Source organism: Gossypium arboreum, chromosome 13 (assembly GCF_025698485.1).
Source record: "Gossypium arboreum isolate Shixiya-1 chromosome 13, ASM2569848v2, whole genome shotgun sequence".
Taxonomy (NCBI): domain Eukaryota; kingdom Viridiplantae; phylum Streptophyta; class Magnoliopsida; order Malvales; family Malvaceae; genus Gossypium; species Gossypium arboreum.
The window spans coordinates 114710314-114727337 of NC_069082.1; the positions used below are offsets into that span (position 1 = coordinate 114710314).

The 17024-nt window shown below is 33.5% G+C and overlaps 1 protein-coding gene, 1 long non-coding RNA gene and 1 pseudogene across 3 annotated transcripts; all 3 read left to right on the forward strand.

The window, feature by feature from the left end:
- Nucleotides 1-2345: 2345 nt before the first annotated feature.
- On the forward strand, nucleotides 2346-5169 carry LOC108461305 (protein trichome birefringence-like 41). 2 transcript variants are annotated; one of them, XM_053023830.1, is made up of 4 exons: nucleotides 2346-2798; nucleotides 4055-4113; nucleotides 4332-4666; nucleotides 4745-5169. In XM_053023830.1, exons 1-4 carry the CDS (start codon nucleotides 2546-2548, stop codon nucleotides 5037-5039), a joined length of 942 nt encoding a protein of 313 aa, XP_052879790.1. In that variant the 5' UTR covers nucleotides 2346-2545; the 3' UTR covers nucleotides 5040-5169. The 2 variants fall into 2 exon arrangements, with proteins under 2 accessions (XP_052879790.1, XP_017616598.1); XM_017761109.2 differs by having other exon boundaries at nucleotides 2350-2798; nucleotides 3942-4113.
- Nucleotides 5170-7197: 2028 nt separating this feature from the next.
- LOC108463477 (uncharacterized) lies at nucleotides 7198-8205 on the forward strand. The gene is made up of 2 exons (XR_008276972.1): nucleotides 7198-7487; nucleotides 7951-8205. It is a non-coding gene; the product is annotated as an uncharacterized LOC108463477 (long non-coding RNA).
- A 1186-nt stretch (nucleotides 8206-9391) lies between these two features.
- Nucleotides 9392-10437, forward strand: LOC108462541 (uncharacterized; annotated as a pseudogene).
- The last annotated feature ends 6587 nt before the right edge of the window (nucleotides 10438-17024 follow it).

The following is a 17024-nucleotide window of genomic DNA, read 5'->3' on the forward strand; positions in this document are numbered from 1 at the left end:
GAAGACTATGCCAGCAACTCCACAACAAATTTCTAGTTCGATGGTGCAATAATGGAGGATTTGGAAATATAGAAGTTCAAAGTTTGAATCTAATTTAAGTCTTGTTTGTGGGTTTTTAAAAATATATATTTTATTTATAAAATATTATTTTAATAAAAATATTTAATGTCAAAAAGAGAAAAATAAGTATTCATTTATTTATGATTTGTATACATTTTATAAAACCTTATATAATTTATTGACAAATGAACTTTTAAATAATTTTATTTTTGAATTTTTAAGAAGTAAGACTAAATTGATAAAATGTATAAAGTTGAGAGTTAAATTTGTTAAATTTTTAGAATTAAGATTAAATTAATAGAATCAGTAAACAATGGAGGTTTAAATTTATTATTATGCTAATAAAGAAAGGCCATTAGTAATTATTTATGGAGGAGCGACCAAAATATTAAAATTTGATAACATTATTAACTAACATAAAATTTTTAAACTTAAATAACTAAAATAAAAATACGTTAATAGTTGAATAGCTATTTTTACAATTTACCTTATATTATATTACTTAATCGCATTCTATGTGTTTTTAAGAAAGCAACTCTTAAATCAGTACTTATTTGCTGATAGGATGAGGTCATGTGCTCAACCAATGTTTAGTCCTATGCTTTTTTTTATTTTAAGAATTAATTATATAGACATCTTCAAACTATGAACTTCATTTTAAATTAGTCGTTAAGTATTAAAATATTCTAATTAAAATTTTAAACTATCAATGTTATATTAATAAGGTTATTTTATTATTAAAATAATTAATTTAATCATTAAATTAAATGTTATATTTCATGTGGCATAATTTAAAATGGAAAATTTAAAGAAAAATGAATTCGTGCAAATAAATGTTGTAAAAATTTTGGTTTTGAAGTTTTCAAAGCTTTTATAGAAGTTTTATCATCCACTCTCTCTTTTTTCAGTTTTACTTTATTTTAGTTTTAACTTATAGAAGTAATGTGATAATGTTTTACTTTTCTTTAAAATTTTCATTTTAAATTATGCAACACAAGATTTGATGTTTCATTTAACGGTTAAATTAATAATTTTAATAATAAAAGGACTTGATTGATATAATATCAATAGTTTGAAGATATAATTAGAATTTTTAAAGTTTAAAGAGGAAATTAGAATGAATGTCATACTTTGGGAATATCTGGTGCAATTAACTTTTTTTTGTAAAAAAACTCTTAAAAGAATATTAGACTTTGATTGATTTCAAGAAATAGATGTACTTTTTATTCTTGTTTTTGTTTTTTGTTTTTATTTTCATTTTTGCTTAAAAAGTAGAAGGGTTTGAGCAAAAATACAGATACAAAAATGGATTTGGATAAAAAATAAGTGATCATTTTCTAAATGGGTCGGGCATCGAGTAGGATTTGTTAGCCCGAGCTTGGCCAAATAAACTATTTGGTTGCTATTTTGCTACAATCTCGCTATTATATTGCTATTATTTTATTGTTATTATTTAGATATTGTATAACTCTTGTTTTATTGTTAATTTTGCTTGTATTTTGGAGATATTTGCTTGTTAAGTTGCAATTATCTTAGTGTTATTTAAGCATAAACACTTTTTGAATGTATTTTCAATTTATTGAGAAATATTTATTTTAATATTTTAATACATTTGATATATTATATTTTAAATTTATTTTTATATAAAAATAATCTGAAAGAAATTAATACTGAATGGGCTAAATTGAATTTGAATTTAACAATTTTAATTTGAATTAAGTTTAGGTAGAATTTTAAGTTCTTTTTAGGGTTGATTCAAACCAAACCAAAAAAACATACCTAAAATTTTACATAGATCCAATCCATTATTAAGTTTAATTAAAGTGACTAAAATTTTACAACCAAACTCAATTCGAGTAAAAGTAAAAAAAATATATATATATATATATATATATATTCATTTTATCTACCATTAGCTAAGTTATGCTTATCATTTAAAATTTTTAATTAACTGAAATTATCTGTAAACCTTTTTTTTTTGGTAAGCCATTAAATTAGAAATCCCATAAAATCCTTACATTTATGCTCTAAATCCTCATTTTGCAAACTATTAAATTAAAAATCTCCCCCCAATAATCTTCTAAAATAACCTTACATTTATACTATGAACTCCCTTTTTCCAGAGCATTAAATTAAAAATCCCATAAAAAAATTTGAATTTAGATTTTCATTTTTCATTTTACCACCATAACAATGACGAAATGGAAAAAGTGCAAATATTATCCAAACTTTGTGACATAAATAAATACAATAGAACACTTTTGTACCCACAAATATTTTTTTTCCCTATAAAATAAATAAATAGATAGAAACAATTAAACAAAGAAATCAGTATATAAATAAGTATTAGCAGGGTGAGCCATTGCTCCCCTGACTCAAAACTCTCTATCTCTGTCTCTCTCTCTTTTTTTTTTAACTCAGTCCTTATTTTCTCTTTTCCAGTTGTAGAGAGTTAATCTAACAGTCCAAATGGGAGTTTGGGTGGATGCCAATTCTCTTATTTCATCATCTTTTTACCTGCTGGTTTTGTGCCTTATCTGCAGCCGCAATGGAAATGCTGCTGCTGCAAATGGCTGCGATTTGTTTACAGGCAGGTGGGTTTTGGATCCATCTTACCCTCTTTACAAAGCCTCAGCTTGCCCCTTCATTCAGAAAGAGTTCAGCTGCCAAAAGAATGGCCGCCAGGATCTGGTTTACACTCAATACCGATGGCAACCTCTTGGTTGCACGCTCACTAGGTACCCCCTTCCTATTCTCTCAATCTTGAACTGTTTCTAGCAAAGGGAATGAAAAGCAAAAGAAAAAAGGGTTAATCACGGTTTGGTTGATGTATAATTTTGAATCTTTAGCCTCCATTAAAAGTAGGCATTGTCTCCAATAGGTCGGAAAATAAAAGGGTATGGGGTCTCAACTTTCTGTTTTTACTCCTTTTTATTACATGCCAGTTTGCATCCAGTTATCAGGCTCATTAATGTTATTTGGATTTTTTTTTTAAAATTTGATAATTTGTACATTACTTAGATTCCTGACATTTATATTATAATACTTTGAATATGTTTAAAAAAAAAAATTAAACGCATTTGAAATGATTAATCTGATGATTCCCACCATTCACCGGATGGTACATAGGTTGTTGTCGTGCTGGCCACTTGCCATTGGTTGACATTGTTTTAATATTAATATTTTTAATTAACATCAACCTTTTTTATAAAACTTAAATTTGTTCAAAAATCTTAAATTTTAAATTGCATTTAATATTTTCCATTTTCGTTACATTTTTAGTGTTTTATTTTCCACACTGAAATCTTTTGCTTTTACTGATAAAATTTCCCAAAATGGTTAGTATTTTTTCAAAATTTCATGATTTTTATAAATATATTAACCCAATAGATATCAATTTAAAAAAAAAAAGAAAATCATTTTCTTCCTAAAACGACTTCAAATTCAATTTCAGATATCATGTGAACTAGTCTTACTTCCAAAGCGCGTGGAGATATGTCGCTTTCCTAGTGTTTTGGTGGAGGAGATTGTAACATGTGATTGGTTATGCTTTCCACACTCTTTATTGGCGCGTGTACATTTGTCTTGTCCAAAAAACTAAAAATAATTGCCATAGATTCTTTAGCTCGTGGGAATGGAGAGTTTCGTAATGTCGCCCTCACGGGATCGCCGGTGGGATGTCTTTTCTCTATTCCCTTTTCTGCCCTTGTTGCTTTCTTCTTATACCTTCTCTACCATTTAAAAAGAGAGAGTCTAATTTGCTTACAGTCCCTGTACTCTTTAGAAATTTGAAATTTAGTCCCTTTTCTGGGTACCATACGTTTTGAGGAATGTTGCTGATACATGTGATAAATTGTATTGATTTGTTAAATATTTTGTAGATTTAATGGTTTGAAGTTGCTAGAAAAGTTTAGAGGGAAGAGCATAATGTTTGTGGGAGATTCACTAAGTCTAAATCAATGGCAATCATTGACATGCATGCTTCACTATGCAGTTCCCAGTGCCCAATTCAACATTTCTAGAGTTGGAGATGTCACCACATTGGAATTCTTGGTACGTGATTTTATTAATTTCAGTTTAAGCTACCTTTCATTTTCTTAATAATTTATGAGTTAAAAAGACACATGTATTGTTAAGTTACAATCAATGGTGGTCCTGTTATTGTCCATTTTCTTACGCCAAAAAGAAAAAAAAAACAAAAAACTTTTATGTGGTAGTTAATTAAATATGAAACATGTGACATACAACTCAGGCAATTAAAAAAAATGCAGGATTATGAAGTAAAAGTAATGGTAGATCGAAGTGTGTATCTGGTAGATGTAGTGATGGAAAAGATAGGTAGGGTGTTAAAGCTTGATTCCATTCAAGGAGGAAAGCTATGGAAAGGAATCGACATGCTTATCTTCAATACTTGGCATTGGTGGAACCGTCGTGGTCCTACTCAACCGTGGGATTATATTGAGGTAGGCGGCGTGATTAAGAAAGATATGGATCGAATGCAAGCTTTTGAAATAGCTCTCAACACATGGGCCGGATGGGTTGATGCCAACATCGATCCTTCTAAATCTCTCCTATTCTTCCAAGGAATTTCCCCCTCTCATTACAAGTAAGCTTTCAAAGTCTACTTCATGCCCTTTATTTGATTAAGTCGAGTACTTATGGGTCATAAATTTGGTTATGGCAGTGGAACTTTATGGGGTGAACCAAAAGCAAAGAATTGTGTAGGGCAGAAGCAGCCATTGCTTGGCACAACATATCCAGGAGGGTTACCACCAGCCGTGGATGTGGTAAAGAAGGTGTTAAGCAAAATGAAAAAGCCAGTGAAGTTGCTTGACATAACACTGCTGTCATTGCTACGCAAAGATGGGCATCCATCAATGTATGGGCTTGGAGGATCTACTGGAATGGATTGCAGCCATTGGTGTCTAGCGGGAGTTCCAGATACATGGAACGAGCTTCTTTACAATCTTATTCTTTGATATCATTCATTGTTTTAACATCAAAATATAATAAAATGTCTCAACCAATAATCAAATACATTATTTGATTCTTATATCATATATGACATTGATAAGATGAATAATTAATTTAGACAAATGATTAAAATTATCATATTGGGTTCATTGCTTCATCTATTTTGGGCTTTTTCATTATTTGAATATCACATCTAAAGGCCATGATGGGACTCATCGTGACTCAAATTTACAATAACAATAAAGATACACAAATCCCTTAATTTAGATGATTTTTGCAATTAATTCATATCCTACCTTTGTATAAATTTCCTTATCTATAATACAATTATTATTTTTTAAATGTATACTAGCTGGACCATTTATTGAAAAGGGGAAAATAAACAGAACAACAACAGTTACAAAATCAAATAAATAAATTAAAAAACCAAACAATACCGAAAATGCCCCCACCTAATAAAATGGATCCAATCCATCATGAATCGTCGTCAGTCACACTAAGGGCCAATTAAGCATTACTTTTCAAAAGTATTTTTTAAAATTTCAAAAATATCTTGTTTAGTAATGTTTTTATCTCAAAAGTACTTTTAAGGCAAAATATGCTTTGAAAAATTACTTTTTTGGCCAAAAATAGAAGTAGAAAATTTTAGATTTTACTTAAAAGTGCTTTTGAACTTTTAAAAAGCATTGCTAAACTAGCCGTAAAACTTAGCGACCATTCCTAAAACCATCTAAGAACAAATCCAACACATCTTCCTAGAGAGAAAACGATTGAAGCCCCCATCCTCCAACCTCCATTTCTGATCTCGATTACCTAACAGTTGCCAAACCTTCCAGATAATTGTTGTAGCAACATGTAACTTGAGTTTGGCAATTGGACCAGGTGAAGGGTGTTACGGTGTTACATATATTCATTAAATTACTGATGTTATAAAATTCTTACAACCAATCTCCAATTAAAATATTTTTTGTTAAAATATTTTAAAGTAAATTAATTTATCGATTGAACATATTTTAAATACACCATTGAATCCCAAATATAATTCAAAGCACGTCAGATTCATTGCATGACAATTTTTTTTTTTATTTCTCAATGTATCTACTGTAGTGAGCCTAGTAACTAATTTTCCGCATTCTGTAGTCCTATTAAGGGGTTGATGCTAGGTACGAGTTTTAAAGCTGCGCCATACCCAAGTAGAGGATTGAACCCTCAACACAAGGAAAGAATTTTATATATATTTAGCACCAATAATTTTAATATTTTTTCAATATATTAATTGAAAAATGTTATAGAAAGTTATTATTAGATTGATATTAGCCAACATTTGGTACTTAAATATTGAAAATGACATAATTTGTTATATCCTGAGATCGGGGTCGAAAGTTTTGGCCATGCGAAGTTAAGGTTTGCCAATGTTTTAGCGAACTAAATGTCAAAAGTTGGGTGAAATGGGGGTTCGCCAAGATTCAAGTGAGCTGGGTGTTTGCCAAGGAAGTTTCAGCAAAGGTGTTCGCTACGAAATGGTAAAGGGTTCGCTAGTTTCACTACGAGGCAGGTTCACTAATGTCTTGTTGAGCTAGGGGTTTGCCAGTCTATTTGGCGAGCTAGGGTTCACCAGTCTGTGTGGCGAACAGGGTATGCAAGTCAAAGTGTGAACTGGGGCTCGTCGGGCAAAGATACAGTTAGACTCAAATTAGAAAAAAGTGATTTAGTGTATCTAGGAATACTTTATGTGTAAGTAACATCTTTCCTAAATCAAATTGGGTATCCAAAGATATTTAAGACTTTTAGGTTTTTAAATACGACCCTTAATTCTGTGAATTTATTCACTAAATATTCTACGTCAAAGTCTCTATTCTAAGTTTTGTTCATAGCAATTCGGGTAAGTCCTTGTCTTATTAGGGTTGATCATCCTTAGAGTTAGGTTCGCATGCATGTGCGAATTCTGAATGTGCTGTTTAGTAATTTGTTTATTTGTTGTGAACCAGCCAAACCGTCTTCTAGCAAAGACAAGGGCAAAGCCAAAATCATTTAAGTTCTCCGTTTCTAGTGAGTGATCAGTAACTATCAGTTTATGAGTTTTCAAAGGTATTCCGATTATATTTGCTAATGGTTATGGTTTTCTAAAAAGAAACCTTGTTTCCGAAACCCAATAGTAAGTTTTCTGAAGAGTTCTAATTTAAAGTTATGAAACTCTATTTTCAAAACACGATTTTGAAAATATGTTTTTGAAGTATAGTTTTGTGCGAGCTCCTAACGAGCATTTGGTTATAAGAATGTTTTGAAAGAACGATTTTAAACTGTGTTTTTTTAAGGCACTTAACGTGCGAGTTTTTTTATAACCAAATGTTTAGCTTTGCTTTATGCGAGCTCTCTATTTGGCTTAGCCTTAGTGCGAGCTTTTTGTTCTGTGAGCTCCTTAGTGAGCCTTCTGATTTGGTATACCAAGGATTGTGAGTACTCACCAGCTTCTTAATAAGCATTCTGTGACCAAGCCCGTATTGCAATCTAAGGGAAACTCTATTCGTGTCTTTTTTTTGATGAACCAGTCGTGCGACTTAAAGCGACCTTGTTTGTGATTTCTATTATGTGCGAGCTGGTCTCGTAGCTCTGTTATAAACTCAAATTTGATTTTTGTTTTGAAAGAAATATGGCCTTGCAATTTTGATGTGAGCCTTTTTAAAAGCAAGTTTTTAAGAAAGGATTTCTAAGTATTGTTTTTAAACTGTTTTCACAAAAATATGTTTTTCAGATAGGAACTGGATCTCACATCCTCACTTGCAAAACCCAGCACGCAAAAAGTTTTCAAACAAAGTTTTCTACTGTTTTCAAACATTGTTTGTAAGCATAACATAATGGTTTCTAATTATTCATTGAGTTTTCCCCGAACTCACCCACTCCTCTCTTACTTCTCAGGAAAGTAGATTGCGGATGGCATAGGCGAGGTCGATGATCTGGCGAGGCACTTGACTAATACTGGCGAACCATAGAGATAGGCGATGGTTAATGTTTTGAGTAATAAATTAGATTGTGGATTTAATTACATGAACAATTTGTTTAAGGATGAGTTTAGTACGTTTTATGTTTAAGTTAATTTCTTTCTTGTGAACCATGTCTTGAATTTCATATGTTCTATTCCTTTATTAATAAATCGATGTTATTCATGCATGAGTTACTTGCGTACACTTGTAATGTTAGGTTAATTACATGCAAACCATTGAATTCTGCTAACTCATTCTTATATATGATATTGTGTATGTATCTTATTTACAAGCGTACCCTTGTTATGATTATGAAATGCGAAACCCTAGGTATGTTTTCATAATTACATACGTACCCCTTAACTTTGCAAACCCTTACATACGTGCGAACCCAAGATTTTATGCGAACCATGTTTAAAATGTGAAAATCTTTTGCATGCATGTTTATTTTGTTGTGAAGTCTGTTACTTGGTGAAAGTAGGATGTATGTGTAATTTAGGTGTTTAGCAAGCTATAATGGTCCTAAAGTTTGTTTTCTCTGCATATGAACTGTTGGATCTTGGGAAAACGTATTTTTATGCGAGCCTATGTTTTCCTTTTTTTTGTTAATGTTTAACATTATGTTCGCTTGCTACGCATAAGTGGTGTGTTAGAGGTTAGGTTAGGAGTTAACGGAGAGTCACTTCGATGACTAACGTGACATGCCAAATTTAGGTTGGATCTTCTCAATCGGGTTTGGAATATTACATAATCCGCTTCATAAAATGTAGTGTATACAATGCGAAAAGGTTCACATTTTTCTTCTAATTTTAATTAATTCCTTTTTAATTTGAAGTATCATTAAAATATATTTACCTATTGCCGAACTCAATCTCTAGAATAACATACCGAAAGTGTGAAATATCAGAGAAAATCATGACTGAAATGAGCTGTGATCTACTATCTCCACCGTCAGGTCTGATTCCAAGTAGGACTGGAGCTTCCTTGTGACCTCTCCTCTATTGCCACCGTTCAGATTTGTGCTACAACCTTGAAAACCCAAAAATCCCCAAAGCAAAATGTCTTGTGTCTCTTTTCTTCGATTTTTCTTGTAGACTATATAGTTTTGACTTTGTGGTGTGATTTTTGGATAGAACATCAGCATTGGAATTAAATTTGTGGATCGAGAAATGTATTGAACATTAAATGCCAATATTTGCTAACCGCATTAAATTACACATTTGTTACGCTTTTGATAAAATATTCAGCTAAGTATTAGTAACAGGATTTATGAATAATACTTGTCCATAGTATTGCTTTCATTCATTTGTTCTCATGTGTAATGCTATATACAGGTTGTTACATAATAGAAGCATGAAAATGATTGTAAGAAATAAATGCACAGGTATTTGAATAAGAAAATAAATTGACTTACATTTTTCACATATAGAATTCCCTCAAGTGCCTAGCATTCCATGTCGGGATGAGCTTCTCATCCAAGTATGCTAATTGATAAGCTCCAAATTCAATTTTTCTAGCAACTTTGTAGGAACTCTTTTAATTTGATGTCTTCTTGCCTCATTGACCTGTTAGTAATAAAGTTAATCATGGGTTGTGCTAGGTTTAACTGAATTTTATGCCAGTTTTTTGAGTTCAAATTAACTTAAAAAATGAGTTTAAAATTTTGTCCAAGGTTGATTCAAATTATAGATGCTAAACTCGAGTTCGGTCTGACCTGTATTAATTTTTTAAAATTATTTTATTATATAAAATAAATTTTAAAAATATAATATATCAAATACACTAAAAAAAATTAAAGCAAATATTAAATCAACAAAAAGATATTAAAACAACAAACAAATTGATGATCAGACTTGTGAAAGCAATTTGTGCCCAAGCCCCTCCATTCGTGAAATAATGGAGCCTTTGAATTTCGTCCGGACATTTCAGCATGATTCGTTCCTAGAGATCCCAATGCAAAGCCTAAAAGGTTCGAATACGATCAAGTTTATGATCCGTATGGCCCAAGGCCTCCACTGTCTAATAAGGTTGTTGAATTGGCAGAGCGAATTACAGTCGTACCACCAGAAGAACGCAGACAAATCGGTCCGACTCTCACCGAGAGGCTAAGACACCCAAAACTGTAAGTCATTGCAGATGAAGGGATGGACTTGGGTGGAGCAGGAGCAGGTGCAGGTGCAGGAGCTCCAAAGGCAGAGGAGAAGAAAGAGAAAACATCATTCGGTGTGAAGTTAGAAAAGTTCGATGCAGCTGCAAAAATCAAGGTAATTAAGGAAGTGAGGGCATTTACTAACTTGGGTTTGAAAGAGGCTAAGTAGTTGAGAAGGCACCTGTTATACTCAAACAAGGGATCACGAAGGACGAAACAAATGATATAATGGAGAAGATAAAAGCAGCTGGAGGAGTTGCTGTCGTGGAATGAGCTCGGCTGCTTTGCTTCTTTTTTGTTTATTAAGATAATGTTGGAGAACACTTCTACAGAACTTGTTTCTAGGAAGAAAGAAAAGGGATTATTGCTTCCTGGTCGTTGCTTATTTATTTTTTGAATTAGACATGCCTTTCTTCATTTATCAAGGATCAATAAAAGATAAGCTGTTGCATTGTATACTAGGGCGAGCATAAAACATTTGGGAAAATCTTGTACCATGCAAAACAAGTGATGGATGATTTTGAAGTAAGCTGTTGCACGAAAAAAGTTAAGATACATTACACTTGAGAAGAATTGATGATATTATTGGGAAAAATGGTTTAGTCTAATTTATTATCATTTTTTTCTGTAATTCATTGTGTATAGAGAAAATGTTATTCAAATTTGTAATCAAATAAAGGCCCTACAAATGGTATATATCAATTTTCAGCTTATGTTTTTATTTTTTTTCAAATAAAATCTAACTTAATTACCATCATTTTAAAAACTTAAGCCCTTATACGAGTAATCTTACAAATTCAACCCAATCTTAAAAAAAAAATTAGACTCACAATAACTTGAAAAATATGGCATTGATATCTACAGCCATGTTTTCTCCTTATTATATTACAGTTGCTGGTAACTGTCGAACACCGTCAGCAACAAAAGCATAAACTTAAAAGCTAACAAATGAATGGTATAGGCTAACATGCTATGGACTCCCATTGCTCCATTTCCATTCCAACAGTTTTTATCTTTTATTTTTTAAAATTTTTCTTGCAAAAGCTCTTAAGTAGTTAGTATAGAAAAATTAAGTGGCGGGTTCATATATGCAAACACAATTATATATCTTCCCTTTAATCGGTTTTTCAGCCAACCTCCGATTTTTGACCACTGCAAGCTGCAAAACAAAGATTATTTCGAATTCAAATATCGAGTCAAGCAAACCTGTTAGGCCATCCATTTAAAACTATACATACTTTGAGAGCTTTACATCTAAAGCGATCACTGAAATTGGTGTGAATAGCCCTACTGATGCATCGTTGAGAGCACTAAAAATATTCTATCCCTATAAAATAATGAAAAGAATAGTATAAGGGAAGTAGGGTCAAATTCTTAGGGACTGGATTTACACAAGTTCCTGTTCCTCGATATCTCGGTTAGAGTCGTGCTCAAAAAAACCTGCGTACTTGAAAAAAAAGTTGATTGAATTGAAATTGCGTAAATTGAAATTAAAATTGCAAAGATAAATAGTGTTGAGAAAAGAAAGTTTTTTATGGAGAGATTTCAGCCTTCGGTTGTCTCGATCCTCCTTGAGTTCAATCCTCGACTTTTGGGTAATCCTTCTTGAATAGGATAAGCCAGTTATAGTGGAAGAGAACGTCTACGGCCACCAGCTCCACTTAGATTTTAGACTTATGATTTAGAGGAACCTGACTCTAGCCAACCGTCGCTTTTGTGAGACCGTCTTACACTAAATCATCACTTCTCAATGGCGAATGCCACGCCATTTTGTCTATTGGGCTCGACAAACACTGACGCAGTAAGCTAACGAACCAACTGTGCAACCTTCCCAAAACATACAAAGCGGCCGCCTTTGTGCAAGATGAAAAGATCACTTTTGAAGGGACATGGACGGAAGCGTCAGTCCCGTAATGCGGAGAAACAATGAATACTTATTAAGGAGGCTAAGCAAGGATTCTAAGCCTCATGAACCTTTTTGGGGGAATTTCGACAACCTTTGGCTAGATGAATTTAGTGGCTTAAGCTTTTTGGGAAAAAAAATAAACTTAATAAAAATGGAATTTTATTAAATAAAAGGAAAGGAACAAAGGCTAAGCTTTTTGGGAGAGGGAGTGTTACAGAAAAATATGAGTTAAATTTGTGTCACTCCATCCCCTATCTATAGTACTTAGAAAACCTAGTCTATTACTATCTAAATTAAATCTAAATAATAATCTTAACAATTATCCTAATATAATTAAAATTTAAATAGTCTTGTGTTCATAAAATCTCTTCTTTTCACTTTTGCCCCCATGTCTTCCACATTTTGCATTTTCGGCACCACTTCTTTCCTATTTGGCATGCTGGCCTATTTTATCTTTAAATTCATGCTTTTTGCCCCTAAATTTCCTTTTGCCTTAAATTTAGTCCCTACAAGATAAAAAAAATCATAAATAACTTAAATTAGTAGGATCATACTCAAAATAAATATGTAATTAATACATAAAAATATGTCATTCTAGAGTATTATCAAATTTTCCCTACTTAGCCAATGCCTGCTCTCAAGTATGATTCCTATCAACTTTGAAATTTAGATTTTTCCATGAAAGAAATATCATTCCAAAGGTTTATAAGGCTTAATGCATATGAAAATAAAGAAAACCTTTAGCTTGCTTTAAGTAAAACTAAAAAAGTATTCCTATTTAATCACACTAAAATCAAAATTGACTTGGATTATTTCATGAAAATTAGGTAACTTACTAAACTTACCAAGACACCTTATTTGTTTCCACCTTTAGTCTCCAAATGCAATTTTATTATTAATACATCATTTCTCTCTCCCTCTCTCTCTCTCTCTCTCTCTCTCTCTCTCTCTCTCTCTCTCTCTGTTTTTGCTTAAAAATATATTGAACCTTTTGATGCGAAGAGAGATGACAGCCAAGCACCCCACCCCTGTTACTCAGCCCAACATACTCCTAATTTATTATATATATACGTTTTTTCTTAAGAATATATTGAACCTTTTGACGCGAAGAGAGAAGATAGCTAAGCACCCCACCCTGGTTACTCAACCCAACACATTCCTAAAAAAAATTATCTAATTTAGGTCAGCAGAGTTTTACCTAACACATCACACAACCTTTTAACGCCAATAGGATGACAACCCAAGCACCCTACCCCAGTTACTCAGCTAGTCACGTTTTTAAGCTGCACTCATAACCACGAAAATATTATTATCATTAAATGAAATTTTAATTTTGGAGGACTAGAAAAAACAATCAAGTGTCAAAAATAAGTTTTAGCAACCACCTAATAGTCATGAACATGATTTTAGCATACAATTGTATTAAGTGTCCTCTTTACATTTAGACTTAATCAATTTTACAATAAGCAAGTTAGAGTTAACTCTATTAGTCATAATTATTTTAGCCTAATAGAAATAAAACAATAAAGATGAAATCAAACTAGCAAAATCATAACTAATTCAGTAGACAAGAATCATGCTTACAGGTCAAACAGTGAGCAATTCCAGGTAAAAATCTTGCGCATGAAAAGAGGCAGAATATTCTTAAAAAAATAATTTTGAGCAAAACGAGCACAAGGTAGTAGCAACAGTAACAAAACAATAAAAATAGTAGATAAAATGATAGATATAATGAGGAATGCCTCCTCCTACTTAAAACACATTATCCTTGATGTGAAAGAAAAGAAACAAATAGGCGGGATAAGAGAAAAAAAGTTTAGAAAAACTCTCCATGTAGTTACTGTCATTCGCGCAGAGCTGCAATGAGATTAGTCATCTGCTGGCCGAAGGTGTCGAGTTGTGCCTTAATGCACTCCAATCGTTGCTTGATGGTCACGAAAGGTCGGTTTTGATTAGGTACCTCTGCTGATTTTATTGTTGAAAAATTTTTTCAACCAGTAAAGATCAGATACCTGGATGGACAAAAGAAAGGAAGAATGAGTGCTAAGAAGCAATCCCATCGAGTCAAGGTAGCGAACATCTAAAGGATCAGCCTGGCAAGCAATATGTAAGTCTAAAATAGGAGTATTAGAGCCATGCAAAGAGAATAACAGTTGTGTAATAAAAGAGCATAAAATTAGAGGACGTTTTACATTTATAACATGTTCAAATTGAAGCGCATACCAAAAGCCCAAATTTATCGGATGACTGGTGTACATACACCATAATAACAATTTTTTCTTCGAGATGGTAGCCTGTGTATCTTTTCGGCCAGAGAAATTATAAGCCAAATAACGATGTACGTAACATAAGGTAGGGTTACGAAACCATAAATCCTTCGATGTTTTAGGGTTACACATGGTTTCGACATTATCTGTTAATAACGTAAAGGCCTCGACAACCATAAAGTCTGCTGGAAAATTACACAAATTGTTCTCATAATCAATGGACATAGTATAATCCTCTGTTACAAAAGCCAATGTAATATTAAAATCAGTGAGGGACAAACATGTGTGGTACCAAGCAATCGAAACGTTATGATGCTAGGTGTGTCCAATGAGAATTGGCCGTGCCGTTAGAAATGGAAGGTAGAATAAAATTCCAAAACCAGTTCGTAATAAGCGTAGTGAGTGACATCAAAATTTCCAACCCAACTAATATTGTGAAAATAACTAGTAGCAACATTGTCAATATGCAAATCATTCAAAACAGATAGTGATAAACATTTGCAAGGCACTATTTGTTTATGTTGTAATCGATCATACCTGTCTTGATTGATAGTGGTATCAAACGTTAAATTACCATTTAATGGCATTTCGATGGCAAAATATTTACTCGAGACAAGTAGGTTCTGCCACGGGTAGGTAGTGGGCATTGGTTGTCGTGACTCCCAGAGGAGCCGGAGTGTGTAGGCCATTCGTGACTGTCGCCGTCGGAATCAGAAGTGGAACCAGTGAACGCAATTGTTGGTTAGGCCGAAGAGGGTGGTGGTTGTGGACAAGGCTGACGTTGTGAGGAGTCAGGAGTCAAAAACGATGGTGGCGATAGTTCACGGAAAGTGAGCTGTAGGGGCGACAATGGAGGTAGGGTAAAGGTAAGTGGTTGGCGTAGAGGAGAAGAAGATGGTGTGGCAGCATCGCGTGGAGGCGATAGAGATGGGAAAGGTGCGACGCATGGAGGAGAAGAGGGAGAGGGAACAAGTGAGTCGTACAGAGGAGAGGGAGGTGTGGAGGACGGGGCACAAGGAGGAGAGGAAAATGGGATGAAGCTCCGTCGGCCAAATTGATACTTTAGCGTGTCGAAAATTAGGGCCAGCGGATGTTGACAGCGAAAGAGGGTTTGACAGCAGCTCGACTTCTGGTCTTAACCATCGTATTGGAAAAATTGGTGGTGGGGTGTAACACCCCAAACCCAGCCTAAATGTTATGGCCGAATTTGATGATGTGACATGGAAAGATTTTGAAAACAGGTTGATTTGATTAACTAATCATTTATAAAACCCACATTCCTTCATGTTTAATACAGAAAACATTATTTTAACAGTTATTTTCCAATTACTTATTAGAGTGGAAGCTTTAATCATTTATGTTTGAAAACGCAGTTGTGTTTTTAGAAAAAAATCATTGTTTGCATAAAGCCGTTGTTTCTAATAAAATTTTTACCAAAACAATTAAATCAGAAATGACCAGTTAAAAATCAAACAGTCCAGAGAGTCCCCAAAAAAGTTACAACTCTCAAAACAATTATCGAGTCATAGATAAACCATAAGTAAATAACTTCAAGCAGTTTTACGAATATGTGGTCACCACTGAGTCCCACTGTACCAATCTGCCTAAGACTATGGATTACTTGACAAACAAACAAGCAGATGTGAGTTTACGTAATCTTAGTGTGTAACCTAACAGAATTAAGCATGCAAGCATACAATCATCATTTACAGAACCAGAACAGATACAGATACAGACATCATGCCCTTTTCAGATGCAGTAGTACAATTAGATACAGATATGCATAATCCTACTCCCATCCTCTACACACCATCTTCGTCCATCCCATCACACTATGCGGGGTTAAAAACACCTACCCATCCCCACACACCACATCGTGTCATTAAGAACATATCAGATATAATATGCAATCAAGCTGCCAGAATATAGGCGTTTAATGTTAATCAGAATACTTCCTCCTCATATACAAATCTCACCCCAAAACAAATACAGAGCATACATACAAAATTTAACAGATAGATCATGCTTAACATTCTTACATAAACAAATACCAGGCATACATGACATAATCATACTCAGAATAGTGTTTCAGTCTAATAGATCACATAGTTTTAGGTTTTAGTAAGCCTTTACCAACCCTACGATAGGCCCACAGTTGATTAGGATGACCCGTGCAACCCTACGAAAAATTTTAGTATAATGTGGGCCCATACGTTTGTGTGGCCCACACACTCAGATTGACCTTACCCGTGTGGCCTACACTTCCTTGCCCAGATTCCACATGCCCGTGTATTATACCCATGTGGGCCCACATGCCTAGATTGGTCTTGCTCGTAAGGCCCACATGGCCACACTCGAGCCACCACATGACCATGTACTTGCACACGGCCTACCACATGGGCGACCACACGCTCATGTAGCGTCGACAGTTTCATTTTTTTGGCTTTTTTAAAGCTTCGTTTTCTGTATTTTGGGTGCACACCTGGTAATGATTTGATGCGAGAACTATCCCAAGCCTTCTAAAACCTAAAAACCAACATAACAACGCTCAATTTTAGTCTTTACACCCGATTGAACCAAAAACCCAAAATCAACCATAACTTAAATCAAGCACTTACCACTTACTCCAACACTCTGAACGATTAACTACGATCTCGTAAGAGTAGAATCATGATCTTCTTGACTCG